General features: G+C 51.2%; 1 protein-coding gene across 2 annotated transcripts; it reads right to left on the bottom strand.

The window, feature by feature from the left end:
- Positions 1-19: 19 nt before the first annotated feature.
- HROB (homologous recombination factor with OB-fold) lies at positions 20-16,102 on the bottom strand. 2 transcript variants are annotated; one of them, XM_061392037.1, is made up of 10 exons: positions 15,293-16,102; positions 14,234-14,284; positions 10,313-11,467; positions 8,966-9,049; positions 7,871-8,011; positions 7,144-7,252; positions 6,871-6,956; positions 6,405-6,530; positions 4,781-4,898; positions 20-2,639 (listed from the first exon to the last, which is right to left on the bottom strand). In XM_061392037.1, exons 1-10 carry the CDS (start codon positions 15,293-15,295, stop codon positions 2,548-2,550), a joined length of 1,965 nt encoding a protein of 654 aa, XP_061248021.1. In that variant the 5' UTR covers positions 15,296-16,102; the 3' UTR covers positions 20-2,547. The 2 variants fall into 2 exon arrangements, with proteins under 2 accessions (XP_061248021.1, XP_061248020.1); XM_061392036.1 differs by lacking the exon at positions 15,293-16,102 and adding an exon at positions 14,694-15,269.
- Between the last annotated feature and the right edge of the window lie 202 nt (positions 16,103-16,304).

The raw sequence follows: 16,304 nt of genomic DNA, 5'->3' as shown, positions 1-16,304 counted from the left end.
AGAAAAACTATGCACAGCATTAACTTCCTGAGGCCTTTACTTCAACCCATACGTGTACCCACAGGGAGCCCAGTTTTATTGGCAGAAACAGGGCCAGGTGACTGGATACCCAGCCTGTCTTCTGGGAGCTCAGAGCCTATGGGGTGACAGAGTACACAAGAAACCAGGACATCTGTCAGGATGGTTAAGAGTGAAGAACAGAGCTCCAAGGGGCTGAGGGGCGATGGGTACACAGGCCGGGGGAACGGGTGGTTTAGCTGCACGAAGACCACCGGAGTAGAAGGGCTCTGGCCCAGATCTAAGCTAGAGAGGCAGAGCTGGGGAGTTAGCAGCTGGGGAAAAGAAAGTACGTGGTGCGCTCAGGTGTTGTTCAGTCACCAAGTCGTGTCTGACTCTTCCTGAACCTATGGACCACAACCCTCTAGGCTTCCTGGTCCCTCACCATTTCCCGGAGTCTGCCCAAATTCATGTCCATTGAATCGGTGAAGCCATCCAACCACCTCAGGTAGGTGTTCAAGCAGGAAGACTAATTGAAAGTGTGAAAGGGTAGAGCTGGTGAATTAGCTCCTGCCTGTTCCCGGGCTTGGGCCACAAAAGCCTTCTGGAAGAGTCCCACTGCCGCCAGCCACCAGGTGAACGTGGAGTTCCTAAGGCACTTGCTGCCTTCAGCTCTGAGGCTGGGATCCCTGGGATCTCTTTGGAAACAGGGAAAATAACGCCTTCCCCAGATCAGTGCCAAGTCTATTGGAGGCCCCGACTCACAGCTGCCTGGTGAAAGCCGAGGCAGAGGCAGGCAAAGCTGGCCATCAAACTGGGCTCACATCTCCTCAAACATATGTTGAGAGCATCTTCCTCTTTTCCCTTCATTCCATACAGGAAAACAAGGTTGGCTGGTTACTTGGTATAATTAGACCTTTTATACCCCACCCATGACCCTTGTCCAATTCTTGCCTTCAAGGTGGTACAGAGAATCTACAGTGGCGAAGAGTTGCTTGGCAACAGAATAAAGTAGTAGTGGACTCTAACCCAAAGTATAAAATAAATATCCACGAGTCCATACTGATAATAAATGGGTGACTGAACAAAAAATAAGGGAAAACAGACCAATCTTCCACGCAGAATTTCAAATCATCCATGTAGATATTCTGCCCTTCAAGAGGCAGGGAACATAACCCCTCACTCCTTAAGTGGAGGCGGCAGAGTGACTTCCTTCCAAAATTGTGTGGAAAAAGTGAAAAACAGTAACTTGACAGCGGAGAAACCTGACCAAACCTGACAAAGCCTATCTCAGCCAGGTGATCAAAGTCCACACCAACCCTTGATACGATGCGATGAGGACAGGAGCTCACCTGTGTGCTCTTCCTCTCCCAAACACATAACCCTCGTCTAGTCATGAAAACACACCAGACAAATTCCAACAAGGGGGCATCTGACAAGAAGCGAGACCTGTGCTCCTGGAAGCTGTCATGGTCATTAAGAGACAAGGAAGTCTGAGAAACTACCACAGCCAAGAGACGTCTATACAGACAAGATGACTAAATGTTACATGGGATCCTGGAAGAGAAAGAGAATTTTAGGGGAAAACTGGGTTAATGTCAATAAAGCATAGAGTTCAGTTAATAATGTGTCAATACTGGCTCTTAGACTGGTTGTGAGGTATAGGAGAACTCCCTGTAACATCTCTGCAATAATCCTATAAATCTCAAACTGTCAAAAAGTTTATAGAGACTTCTCTGGTGGTCCAGTGGCCAAGACTCTGAGCTCCCAATGCAGAGGGCCTGGGATTGATCCCTGGTTGGGGAACACGCTGCAGCTAACAGTTCACATGCTGGAACTAAAGACCCCATGTGCTACAACTAAGACCCAGTGCAGCAAAAAAAAAGAAGTCTGTAAGAAAAAAGAGAAAGAAAATGAGTAGCTTTGGCTCTGTCCTGGCCAAGGCACCAGGGGCAGGGCAGATAGGACAAGGAGCTGAGAGGCTGGGAAAGAGAGGGAGGCAGGTAAAGCAGGCAGCTGCTTTTATTTCAGAATAAGATGCCCCAGCCACACCCATGCCCCCGCACCTTGGAGCCCCAGACACAGGTGAGCTGGGCAGCTATAGGCCTCAAGAGACAAAGCAGAGGGAAGCCTGAGTGTGTTCCTTCCTTGTCCAGAGGGACAGATTGCCACAGAAGCCACAGCTTCTCTTGGCTCCTCAGCTGTCCTGGGACTAGGGAGTCAAGGGCCCAGGCCCAGCATCCTCTAAAGTCAAGGGGAGGTGGGAGAGTGACACACCTTCCCTGTTGGAGGAGAAGGGATATGCACCCAAGGACTCAAAGGACAGTAGATCCAATACCGAGCAGAGTTCCGCTTGCCAAAGGAAGACCCAAAGTGAGGACAGTGCAGAATCCGAGGGACAAGTGTGTTCTCGGGGAAAGTGTCCAGGGTGCGAACGACCACAGAGGTCTCAGAACTCTGTCTGCTCTCCAGCTGTGCTGGTCCTCCTCTCTCCCAGGCATGTGATCAGACACAGCCAGAGCTCTGGGGTGGTGCTGAGAGGCTGCCAGCTCACGGCGGGTGCCCTGCCTTGGGGCAGTCCCAACTGCTGGTCCCACAGAAGAAGTCTTCAGGGAGCTCGCTCAGGAGTCCATCCAGGTCATCTGCAGAGGAGGACAGGGAGGGTGGGGAGACTCAGTGATAACCTAAGGGCCCCTTGTGACTCAGAGCTGAAGCTCCCACCCTTCAGGAGGGTCTGAACCCGGCTGCAGTTAGGGAGGGGGCTCTCTGGGCAGTGGTCCCCACATCGATGGGCCTGAGGCTGGCCTGATTTCCATCTCCTTTCTGCTCCCCACACTCAACAAAAGGCAGAGGCAAAATGCCAAGGTCACTCTGCAAAGAAAGGGGCTCCCCCTGGGCCTCCATGGTTCTTCTTTCCATCCTGAAGCACAGCGCCTGAGCAGAAAGGCGTCAGAGGTCTCCTAGTGCAACCGTCTGATTGGACAGAGGGAGAAAGAAGGCTGGGAAAAGCCCTTAGATGTGCTCAGAATCACACAGCTCATTCACATGGTCTCTCACCTGCACTCTGCGTGGTGGGAGAAGTCACCGTCCCCTCCCCCAAAGTGCCTCTGTGAGCCGAGAGAACAGAAGTAACTGTCCTGACTACAGTTCTCGGATGGGTACTTCTGCCTGAGAAGCTGGAAACAGCTGCCTCAGTAACCCCTACTGCTGCTCTGACTGTGAACAAGAGCAGCTAACATGTACTGGGGGCACACCTGGTGCCAGGCACAGGCCCGCACACGTTACACTCATCACTTCACTTCGGCCTCACACGGCCCCTGCAGAGGGCATCTCGTGGTGGTTCCTGTTACAATCCTTACTTTGCCCAAGAGAACAGGGTTTAAAGAGGTCAACTACTTGCCCAAGTGCGCATCCATTTGACGCCAGAGCCACGGCTTCCAACTAGAAAACGCCCGCTGAATGGATGGAATTAGGCAGCCCTAGCGTCAGTCAGGCTGGAAACTATACCTGCAGAGGCCAGCTCCCAGTCTGGCACAGAGCACCGGACAAACACTGCTGTTAGAAGGGCAGAAGTCAGTCTGTGCACATGCTCAGTCGTGTCTGAGTCTTTGTGACCTTATGGACTATAGCCTGCCAGGCTTCCCTGTCCATGGAATTTTCCTGGCAAGAATACTGGAGTGGGTTGCCATCTTCTATTCCAGGAGATCTTTCCAACTCAGGGATCAAACCCACGTCTCCTGCATTGGCAGGCAGATTCTTTACCACTGTGCCATCTGGGAAGCCCAGAAGTCAGTTTGGGGGCATTTAAATTTAACTCGGGTGACCAGCATTGTACCCAGGGATGTAGGACTGGAATTTGCTTTTAACAAAAAAGTTGCCGCTCACTAGCTACACTGTCTGGAGAAACGATAGGGTAAATGAAGGGGAATGAGCAGCCAGTGTGAGTCAAGGGGAATGGGACTCAGAGCAGGAATCCGCATCTGTGTCTCCCAGTGCTGCCTGGCAGGTCTGTCCCTACTGTGGAGATGTGACACCAACCACAACATTCTACAGGCAGCTTGCCTCTCTTATTCCATGACCACCAGCAACCTTCTGAGGAGGGTTTGGCTTGTCCTCAAGCTGACTTACAAGGAGATAGTGGAAGATTCTAGAGAAGATTCCAGCACACGGGGTAGATACTTTTTCATACAATATAAATAAATGGGCTCTGTGGCTTATCCATGGTCTACTGTGAATTTGGTTAACATGGAGACACCTACCCATAATCCCATGAGGGTTCCATTTGTGGGATCCAAGAGCTAAGGACCAGACCTGGACTGTGTTAGCATCACCTGGGTGAGGCTCCCTCCTGAGGAACAAGTTGGCCCTCCACGAAGAGGTCTGTATTTGGGCCTCTCAGATCTGTATCCTGGTCCCACCCTAACTACGGGGATGCTGGACCCCTTAGCACCACCTGGAGGGCCTCAGAGCTTAGTCAGGATGGAGAAATCTGCCTCTGTGGTTTAGCCATCAGCCCACAGAAGACTCAAGGCTGGCGCCAGTCTATCTCCTCCTTGTGGCTAACAGCACATGGCCTGGAAACGCAGGAGCTGAGGATCACATTCTTTGTGTTAATTAGTTTGTGGTCTGCAGCCTTGCCAGGAAAGACACCACGTCTAATTTCTGTAAGATGCAAAGATTCACAGGAGGAGGAACAAGATGCAGCCAGAACAATCTGCCTGAGCTATTCAAGAGGAAATAGGAGGAGCATTTTTTTGGCTCCTGGGTGGACTGACCGTCTTACCTGCTTCTGGGAGTTCTTTCTCGAGAGTCGCCCCTGCCTCTGGGTTCTGTGCTGTTTGGAGCCCTTTCCCAGGCTTCTCGCTCTCTTGCTGGAGGCTTTCATGGAAACTTCCAAGATCCTGGGGACAGAGGATCTGGTTACCAATACCTGTGCCCCTGAAATCTCTCTAGACGGTACCATCTCCACCCAGACAAGCTCAAAGGAATAGGTAGGGGCTCAGGAAAGACAGGACAGAGGAATGCGGCAGTGGCCAGTCACCCAGCCTATGCTGGGGAGGTAGCTGAAATACCAAACACCCCAAAGAACAGATAATTTAAAAATAAATAGAACAAAACCAAAAAACTTTTTGGCTGATTTTCTTTTCTAATTCAGTTGGTATCTGATGTTTTAGGGAATCTCTGTAACTGGAGCAGACAGTGAAGAGGCCATTCAGAAATATACTAAGGAGTTAGGCTGGAATTAAAAATGAGCTATTAATAATCCCCCAAATAGCTAATATATGAATAGGTAATTAAAATTAGTAATTAAACCTGTTAACCATGGTTAGCCCTAGGGAATGCAAACAGGGAAGGGTCAGTTTTATGTTTCTTTATTCTGTACCATTCTAATTTTTTTTCAACAAGTATGGATGACTTGGATCTTTTTTTTTTTGGCCATGCCATTTGGCTTGCAGGATCTTAGTTCCTTGACCAGCGACTGAACCTGTGCCCCCTGCAGTGGAAGCATGGAATCCCAACCACTGGACCACCAGGGAAGTCCAGGGGTGACTTGAAATTTAAAAGGAAATCAAGATGCTTTGTTAGAAAGGGGTGATACTGAGAGAATGTAGAAGGTTAGGGAGAAAGATGAGAAGTAGCAAATTAGAGCTAAAAGCATAACTTGACTAGACGTCACAGATTATAACTTTATAGACTCACTTTATAGACAAAGCAACAGCAGGGGAAGGGACAGGACTTTCCCAAGGTCATGTTATAAATTTCCAGCAGAGGAGGGACATGACCCAGGTCTCCTAACCCCCAGGCCAGGCCATGACAACAACTTAGGATCCCAGGAAGGTGCAGGTGGCCAGAGGGAACAGTGTGCCAAGTCAAGGCCGGGCTCTGCACCCTCACCCTGGAGTGGAGCTGCCTGGAACTCAGTCTTCCTTGGTTCCCCAAGGCATTCTAGGCTGGTGTCCCCTCACCTAGCAGAGGTGGAAAGCAGGGGGAAAGATGTCGAGCAAGGGCTGGCTCACCTGACGGACCATCTGTAGCTGTCTGTTCTCTGCACAGCCACCTGCAGCAAGTCCAACCCTCAGTCACTCACTGAGGGCCCCGCCCCTTTGTGGACTGTCACCTTGGTTAGTTCTCAAGTGATTCCCATGCTATATGACGTTCAAGTCTGCCATCAGACACTCAGGGATCACTCAGAAGCCAGCTGCTCCTCTAGGTCCTGTTACCGTGCCATCTGGTAGGTGGCTGGACCAGGGACAGGAGGCAATGGCCCTGTCCCCAAAGACATCTTTTCACCGTAGGGCAACTGTCCACCTCACATCCCTGCTCCCCAAGGTGGTGGAAGGGAAGAAACCAGAAGGTCCAGGTGGAGAGCGGCTCTAGCTATCCCTCCTCCATCCTGCTCCTCTTACCTGGGGGAAGGACTGAGATCCCTTGAGGATGTTCCCGTCTCCAGCATCTGGACTATAAACACGGACCAGGTTGTTGGGAGTCACATTGAGGTAGTGATTTCGGAGTGAAGGAGAAAACACTCCAATCTGGAGGAGAGAAGGGGTGGGTGGGGGGGTCCAATGTCCTAAGAGAGCACCGCTGGCCACCTGGTCCCACCTGCCTCTCCCTTGGTGGCCTCTGCACCAGGATCACAGAAATCACTCTCGCCTCAACCCTGGTGCCAGAGTACAACCACTTGCCCACCCCTGGCCCTTCACAGGCCATTCCCACTCCTACCCACCCCCTGGAGGATAGAGGTCAGGCCTTTACTCGGCTCCAGTAAGCCAGGGTCTAGCACCAGCGCAGCTACTCTCTGCCTGGGGCCTGGGAGGGAAGGAAATCAGAGAGACAACCAGGGCTTTTTCCATGGAAGGAAGGGGAGAGTACCTGCTTGAGCAGCAGCACCGAGCCAGGCTTCAGCTCATTCTGGCGCGTCTCCAGCAGCAACCTGTGCACTGTGCCCTGCATCTCTCCTGCAAACACCACGCCGCCCATCAGTCTCAGGGTCAAGGGCAGCACAGAGCCTGGTCTGGGCCCAGGTGGGAAGTAGGTGGCTCACTGTCTCAGTTATCCTAACTGTGAATGCAGAGGATGGCTCTTCTTCACCTGCTGACCTCAATGGGGCCACTCACCAGACACTACCAGAACCTAACTCCTCACCTGTGGGGTCCTTGAAAACCACGCTGGCATCCATTGTGCTCCGAGTCAGGGACTTGATCATCACCGCCATGTTGGGGACTTTGTTCCCAGGAAGCTGCTTCAGGGCTGCCTGGTTACAAGAAGAGGCATTTGCTGAGCCAGACATGTCCCATCTATAAGGTTCCCAAGTGAGCCAGGGCAACCTGAGGAGGGGTGGGGGTGGTGATGCAGCATACCAGTGTGGTGATGATCTTCCTTTGTGGAGGGCCAAGGGGCAGTTTAAAGGCTCAGCCCATCTCCCCCTGGCAGACTTGAAGCTGGCAGGTCCTTCATTTCTTTCCCCTGCCTCCTTTCTTTTGTGTATTTATGTGTATATATTTATATAGATCTCTACCACGCAGACCACAGGCAGGAGCACGTTAGCATATGCACTAACATGAGTCTGACATGACTTCTGACCTATGGGGAGCTCTAAGGGGAGCAGTGTGCTTACCCTACCCCATTCAGGACTCAGATGTATGGAGACATGCCCGTAACCCACTTCTCCTGTGCCTGATACTGTGGATGGCAGTGAAAAGGTAGGTGAGTGGAAGATACAACCCAATGGTATCTTCATGCTGCTGCTCAGAGACAGGCCTAGGGTAGGAGGGAGCAAACAGAGTGCCCCTTGCCTAAGGTGGAGCAGGGAAGGTTGGGGAGAGATATAAAAACGGCCTTTCCTCTGGGTCTCAGCGTCCAGAACCCTTACCTTTCGCAGCACCATGATGATGCTGTAGGTACAGAGGAAGCAAGTAGGGTCTCTCTCATCCAGACCCAGAGTAGATTTCATGGTCAGCCAGGGCCCTCGTCCAAAGTCTTCCTCCACTGATGCCTGGGAACTAGTAACAAGCTGGCACAACAGAGCAGAAGGGGAGCCTGGTGTTCACGGGTCCACTTTGCTAGAGACCCTGACTGAGCCGGGATGGAGGGGCGGGGGAGCAAGGGTGAATTCCCGGCAGCAGGTGGCCATGTTTTCTCCTTTCGTTTATCTCAAGGTTCAGAAAAGGGTATGTGAAAACTTGCTGCATATCACATCTTTCACTGAGAAACAAGAGCAAAGGTGCTCTGTAACTTAGTTTATTTTAAATCAGGACCTGACTTTAATTATATTAATGCAAAAGGCTAGCTACGCTTGTCCCTTGTAATGAACTTAAAAAGGCTTAGGGCTAGGGAGCCCCCACATACATTTATAGGCTTCCAGACAATTTTGAAACCAATTATATTTCACTTGAGATGCCTCTGGCTTTAACTGTACACCTTGTTATATTAAAAAATGCTTTAAATTCAGATGAGTATTTACTGTTTTGGAGCTGAAATGGACTGGTGGATATACAGAGATACAGCAAAGAGAAAAACTTCTAGAGAGAATTAAAAGCAAAAGTGGATCTGGGAGGCAGAGCAGGTCAACCAGAATCCCAGGGAGGAGGAAGGCTGAGTCTCACCCACCAAGAGGGAACGCACCAGAGGCAAGGTGAAGGCACAAGCTTCCCAGCTTGATTCCCAGAAACCTGAGAGGAAGGTTCCTGAGATATAATTTCCTGATACATATTGCACTCTCCTCTGCTGAGGGCAGATGGAATTAGCCCGGCTGTTCTTTCTTAGCTGGGAAAGAAGGCTGAACCCATGGCATCAGTTAAACACCCCTTTGGCATCAGGACGGGCGTCCCTCAACGTGCTATGGTGTGTGACCCCAGAAAATAGGCTGAGCAGCACTGATTCTGATTCTCAGCTTCTGAAACACACAAGGATGTCCCTCTCTCTTAAATGAGTCCCAGGAAGTTAGCATTTGCATGGAGTCAGTTACCTCTGTCCGGAATTTAGCCAGAGCACCGTGAGTCGGAGTCTGGGGCGTGGAAACCATGATGTCGTCCAGATTTTTCCCACTGTGCTACGAGGGGAGAGAGGAGGAGAAGGTGAGAGCAAGCTCAGCAGCTGTTATTTACAAGTACAGCTTCTTGTCTGGGTCACATAATGAGTTCAGGAAACTATCAGGGACAATTAACACATATTACATCTCTCCTAACAAAGTCTCAAGAGCCTCACTGGCAGCTCAAAAAAGATGCTTTGGGGACCGTTTGGGGAAATGTGAGGAAGCTGGAGCTGGCTCAGGAACAAATCCTGGGGCTTCCTGAAGGGGGTGATGACCTGAATAGAGAGGCCTGAAGTGAGTAAGAGCGTAGCTTTCCCCAAACCCCTTCTCGGGGACCTCACCCTTCCTGACAGGGATCCAACCCAGGAGGAATGTACATGGCTTCCTTGGATTTCTCTTAAAGTGCCAGGGAAGAGCAAGTTAATGAATAGAAATCGCTTCTAATTGAAGAAAACACCCTTCAAATGTGAGGAAAAGGGGTAACCTATCACAACCAGACCAGATTCTCAGAGTCCAATTATCTGGGATCGGATCTAAGACTAGTCTGAGGGACCCTGTCTCTCTACTGCTGCCAAAATCCACACTCCAAGCTCAGCCCCGACTCCCCCATGGTGACCCCACACACCAGCCACACTGAACGGTTCTGTGGACCTCCCAGAGAATCTGTGCCTTTGCACACACTCTCTCCTGTCGTTCCACTGCTGAAATGTCCTCCAGGACACAGCTGTCCAACACGCACCTCTGTAAATCTCCTATTCATCTGTCCAAAGCCCACCCAGGAAGCACAAGGAGCCCAGTGTCTCCCCAGCACCCAGGGAATGACCTCTACTCTCTCTGTCCCTTTTACGTATCGTTTTTAAGTCTGCTTCTTCCACTCCCCTGGAGCTCTGAAGGATGAGAACTATTTCTACGTTAATTTCTGTATCCTCAGGTCCAATCAAAGGGCCCAACACACACCAGTCCTTAGTAAATATAAAAGAACGAGTCTTCCTGGCCGGGGCCAGTAAACAGGAGGTGCTCAACAAATGAATGGAAACTGTGATGTTCTCAGAGCCTTAGGCGTCTCCATCTATGTGGTTTTCAGGCCTTCAGTTCTCCCCACTTCTGACTTCTCCCACAGCTCTGGAAAGCCCCCAACCCCTGCCCTTCCTTCCTCCACTTCCTCTGGGATTGAAGATCCTCTGGGATTGGGCAGGGCTGGGACACACCCGGCTGCTCTCCAGCGGCCCGGGGAGCCGCCTGGGGAGCTCTGGCTCTGGCCAGAGCAAAGCTGTCACTCACCTGGTGAGGCAGGAGCCCTGCTGGGCCGGGGAAACGGCGCATCTTGGCCCGGGTGGAGGTGCAGGTGGGTTGCTGCGGTGTCCGGCTGGCAGCGGTGACCAGCCGCACCAGGTGGTTGGTGACGATGGGCGTCTGCAGAGTGGCTTGAGGGAGCAGAGAGGGACTGGGACCCTTCGGGGTGCAGACAGGAGACAGGACAGAAGACGCTGGAGTTCGGGGTTGGGGTGGACCCTGAGGAAACAGTCCACAGCTGGTCTTTGAGGGAGCAGCACAGCTTGAGTTGGGAGTCCGGGGTCTAAGAAAACGGAGTTTGCCACTTGAACAGGTGTTTGGAGACCGGAATGGCTGAGCAGGGAAACGATTTTGAGGGCTGCTCTGAATGGGCCTGCCAGCAGCTTGGAGAGGCTGAGGTGTTCGAGGAGGGGGACCCACAGGAGAGACTTCCCAGTGGGGTGGCTGAGCACAAACCACTGAGGTAGCTGGAACAGGAAAGTTACCCGTGGTTCCAGGTCTCAAGTGAGGCTGTGGAGTCCTGCAGAGGACTGTGGGATCTGGGGCTGATGGGATACCAGTTACGTGGGGGGAAGGCACAGGTCCTCTTTGACAAGGTCTGCTCAGATCAGCCACCCGAGCCTTTTTAGCCAGTGTAGAGTCCTCCTGCTGCCAGCTGGGCAGGATTCCTGCGGCCTCACTGTGAACTCCAAGTTGCAGCTCCAAGCTGGGCCCCTCCAGCTCCATGCTTGCCAGGACCTTATCAAATTCATCTTGTTCAGGCCCCTCAAAGCCACCAATCACCTGCTCTTTGCTCCTGAAGGTGAGCTGGGGGTGGGAGGCTGAGGACTGGGGTCTTCCTGGCTCTTCAAGCACTTCTGTCAGTGTCGCTCTTCCCTGATTGCCAATCCAGTTGCTGGACGTCGAGACAGGCCTTAGGGCAGCTGTTCCTGTGGGAAGTGCACCCCCAGTGGCCCTAGGCCCACCGCAGGTAGGAAGGCGACGTCCCAGGGCTGGCAGGCCCGCAGCCTCTGCTGGGGCAGTGACTTGAGGCAGCAGCTGGGCCTCCTGTGGCCGGGAGGAGACAGGTCTCAGGCACCCGGCATTTCCAGGCTGTGAGCCCGCAAACTGGTTTTCTGCATCCTCCACAGCTGACAAGAAATCCTACAAAGAAGCAGAGACAATGGGTCTTGGCGTCTGGAAGTCAAGAAGCACTCTGCTTTTACTGTTTCAGGCATGTGGTGTGTCTGTGTGTGCAGATACACGCAAGCAGGAAACCAAGACATGTAAGGCAGCTGTAGACTCTCTCACCACCTTTGACCTTGCCCAAGAGTCCGCCACCAGGCTTCTGCCAGACATTCTAAGGCTAAGTCTTCAGGTAGCTTCTCTCTTTCTTCAGTCTTGAGGGGGAGGGGAGGGGAGAGGAGGTGGGGTGGTGGTGGCAGTTGGAGCAGTAAGAGAAGCAAAGGAACCAGGTCACCAAGGAGTCAAACAAATTCCCCAGGGCACACACCCGTCTCAAGGAAATTAGCTTTCCAGTGTCCAGCCTGTGTACTCAGGAGCTGGTCTTGCTTCGTGTCCTCAACCCATTCCTCCCCCCATCACACACACACACACACACACACACACACACACACACACACAGAGTCTTCGGTAAGTCAAAGAGGCCTTGGATCCAGCAAAATAGGCAGAAGTTAAATATAGCTTTTCAGGCAAGTTAAATTAAGTATGGATTCCAGTTGGGAAGCAAGGTGAGATTGACACCTTCAAGAGCAACAGACCTGTTCCGAGGGTGTTTTTGAGTCAGAACTGCTGATTTAACTGACAGGAAGGTCCCCTCCACCCCCACCCCTGCTGCCGCACTAGATTGTCTAGGCTAGAGAAAGGATCTTTCCTGCTTGGTGTATTATCAGGAGACTAGCATACTCCAACAGGACTACTTTAGGACTTAGTAATAATAATAATATTAGAATTACAGCAGGAATAAAATCCTGATGACCCTGGGAGTTGATGGAGCCCTTTTCCCCTGAAGAGCTCCCTCTCAGACATGATGTCATCTGCCTTGGGAAGGGGGAAGGGACTGGTCATGGAACAGAAACTTGAGCTGTCAGAGTCCTTCACTCTTAATTCCATTACTAGCCTAGCAGTCCTACCTTGACCTGGTAAGACCCAGGAGGGTCACTTTTTCAGTCTGTAATTACACATCTCCAAAGCTGAAAAACAAAGACAAGGACACATATCTCCTTGACAAAGCTGGCAGTTTTGAGTTATTTTTAAAAACAAAAATCAAGTCCCCAAATGATAACAAAACACCTAACATGTGAAGCATCTCACTGGGTGCCAGGTACCATGTAAACATTTTACCAGAATTCTCTCAATGAATTCTCACAATGACCCTATGAATAGGTATATTATTATCCCTGTTTTATGGATATAGAAACCAAGACTCAGAGAGGTTAAGTAACTTCACAGAACCAGGACTGGAACTCATACATGCGTCTGTCACTATGTCTTGGGGCCTCAGGGTATGAGACAAGCCAGAGAGGGAATTTTAAAAGGTCCGTTTCTCCCTTCAAACCTCAGGTTTCAAAAGCTTCAAAGGGAGGGAAGTATGGGGCTGTGGCTGCCACAAGGGTCCTTGGTGCACCATCTCACTAGGCATAAATTAGGCATCCGGACAAATCTAGAAGTGATTTTTTAAAAGCAAACCACTGGGAGTCAAAAAGTAGCTCTGAATGGCTTGTCACTGATAAACCAGAGCAACTCTTCTATAAATGTAATTTAGTAGTTTCCATGTACATTAGACTGGAGTTACGTCTAATGTTGGTGCTGGCTATTGGTGCTGTATTTTTTTAGCTTGCTGGGCCTTCGTTGCTGCGTGGGCTTTTCTCTAGTTGCGGCGAGTAGGGGCTACACTCTAGTTGCAGTGCACAGGCTTTTCACCGAGGTAGCTTCTCTTGCTGCGGAGTACAGGGCTCTAGGGCGTGTGCCTTCAGTAGTCATGGCACGTGGGCTCAGTAGGTATGGCTCCCCGGCCCTAGAGCACAGGCTCAATAGTTGTGATGCATTGGCTTGGCTGCCCCACAGCATCTGGGATCTTCCCAGATTAGGGATCGAACCCATCTCTCCTGTACTGACAGGCAGACTATTTACCACTGAGCCACCAAGGAAGCCCAGTGTTGTATTCTTAAGCAGTTTAATTTACCTCTGGGGGCTTTATTCACTTAAATCCTATTTCTTTCTGAAAAGGATTTGACATAACAATTTTGGGCCACCCAGATGAAACTACATCTGTTAGATCTGAGTGGGAAGACAGTATTGCAGATCACTAGTTCAGTGGTCTCTGGCTGCACCAAGAGATTAAAAATACCCCTGCCTGGGCCCATCCCCAGAAATTCTGATTTATTTGGTACGTGGCAGGGACTCAGCAGAGGTGATTCTAAGATGCCAGCTTCAGGTCTAATCTAATCCCTCATCTTCTCCAGAGAGAGCAGGGAAGGGATGAATGTTTGAGGCAGAAGAACATCCCTCATGTCATAAGAGAGAAAATGGAAGGCCAGAGAATGAAATACTTTGCCCTGGCTCAGGTGGCCAGTTGGTGACCCTGGGCCCCCAGCTGTCTAGTAGCTGTGCTGTTTCTGCCTCTCCATTAACTTTCTTCCCACATGAAGTATGTCATCATGAAGGTGAATCCAATCATCCACGTGACACAGCTTCCAGGCAAAGGCCCTTATAATTTAAAGGTATGACAATTAAGCAGCTCATCTCTCTGGTTTTTTATTTGTTTTTAAGACAGTTAAGTGGGTTGTTTATATTTCTCATCTCTAAGCCTCTCACAGAAAAAAAAGGAAAAAAAGATACACATGTCAGGTAAAAGGAAACTTGAGTTCTAGGCCTGGGTGCCATCTCTGATCACCAACACTTCCTTACCTCATCTTCAAACTCCTCTTCCACAGCAAACAGCTTCTGCAGACTGCATGCCTGAAAGGAAAACAAAGCAATTGAGGTTGGAGGAGAAATACTATTTGCAAGTACATTTTGTCTTCACTCTGCTTTTTCCTAATTCTAACAAGACATCAGGTGTACTGTTTTCTGTTTGCTTGTTTTGTTTTGTTTTGTTTTCCGCTGTGTTGGGGAAGGAATAAAGGATGAGGAGAGATGGGGTTTACTTAAAGACTTAGATGGATGATTTAGAATCCTGTCTCGTAAAATAATTCCCTTAGGTCTATCTGTGTTAATCTTGTAATAAGAGGGAGGAAGCAAAGGGAAGGCTGCCCAAGGGAGCCTGTGTCATTCTTTAGACCCAGTACAGGGCATGTAGGTCTAAGGATTTTGCCACACCCCCAGAGGCTTGGCCTGGGGAACCCCTGTCAGATGTAAGGGATATTACCATAAATCCAAGCATGCCCAGCACAGAGGCCTTGATTCTGAAAGACAAGTCAGTGGTTTCCTTTTATCGAACACCCAGAAGCTAGGGTCCTGGGAGGTGGGATGTACCTCCCCCACCTCCACCCTCATCCCCACAGATCTTTCTGGACAGCAGGGCTGCTGTGGCAGGCATTAAAAGTGTGTCAGCCCTAGAGCCAAGGGATGTGCCTAACTCCAGCTGCCAAAGCAGCAAGAGCTACAGTTAGGGAGACCTATCGCCCAATGTCAAGAAACAGACTGGAATGGTTGGGGGAGGGGGAGGGCCCGGGAGGCGTGACGTTTGAGCACACCCGTAAGGATGAACCAGAGTCTTCCTTAGTGAAACGGAAGGTTAGAGACTGGGAGATGAAACCCTGAGGGAGGTGAGTGGGAGACCTTTTTTGGGGGGCCGGGCATGTCCAAGCCGAGCCCTGACTAGAGCCAGGTGTCCCGACCCCACCAAGCTCTCCCTGAAACCCTAACCCGGTCCTGCAGCTCGCATGAGGGAGAGTCTGGAACCCGGAAGACAGGTCCCCGCGGCCCGGGGACCCGGCGGCCGGGTGGTCCCCGGCGCGACATTACCATGGCGACCGCCAGTAGGCTCCGGCCGCGGCTTGGCCGGACAGACCCTGACTCCAGGGGTCGCCGGAGCTTCGGCCTTGATCCACGTGGGAGGGTCAGAGTCCTGGCGACAGTGTCTCTGGGGCAAGGTCGGAGAGAGGCGTCTTGGAAATCCAGGTGGGGGCCGAAGGAGGGTGGTCGGGAACCTGGGGGGCTGGCTCCCTAGGCCGCGTTCGAAGCCGCCGCCACTCAGCGTCTCCGCCCTCTTAAAGGGGCAGACCTATTTCTTTCCCGCCGACCCAAAGGCCCTTCACCGCGGTCTTCCGCTCCAGCCTTAAAGGGAAAGGCATGAGCTCTCGGTCGCCCCCCAGCAGACCCTGGATCCAATCCGTTTGCTCGATGCGCACTCGGGTTGAGAGCAAGGTTGGGAATTTGGGACCCATGGCAATGGCACCCCACTCCAGTACTCTTGCCTGGAAAATCCCATGGACGGAGGAGCCTGGTAGGCTGCAGTCCATGGGGTCGCTAGGAGTCGGACACGACTGAGCGACTTCACTTTCACTTTTCACTTTCATGCATTGGAGAAGGAAATGGCAACCCACTCCAGTGTTCTTGCCTGGAGAATCCCAGGGACCGGGGAGCCTGGTGGGCCCCCGTCTCTGGGGTCGCACAGAGTAGGACACGACTGAAGCGACTTAGCAGCAGCAGCAGTACATCCCATCCTGACCACCTTCCTCTCTTGTGTTAAGCATACTAGGGACTGAGATTAACAGCATGATTCTCATTCACACCGGAATCCACCCTGTTCGTTTGTCTGTATAGAATTAATCTGTCCATCCATCCATCCATCCGTCTATTCTTGCCACACATATTTATTAAGCAAGATGTTCGCTGCTGGGCTGTTCTCATCCTTCATGTTTCAGTTTACATGTCAGATCTTCCCTGTCACATTAATCTCTCAAGTAACATCCCTCACCCCATTGCAACGCTTAATTTCCTTCTCAGCATTTTTCATTATTGATAATCGTCATGG

This window comes from Bos javanicus, chromosome 19 (assembly GCF_032452875.1).
Source record: "Bos javanicus breed banteng chromosome 19, ARS-OSU_banteng_1.0, whole genome shotgun sequence".
NCBI classification, from domain to species: domain Eukaryota; kingdom Metazoa; phylum Chordata; class Mammalia; order Artiodactyla; family Bovidae; genus Bos; species Bos javanicus.
Note: the sequence above shows the minus strand (reverse complement) of the source record. Positions and strands in the feature narration are given on the sequence as shown.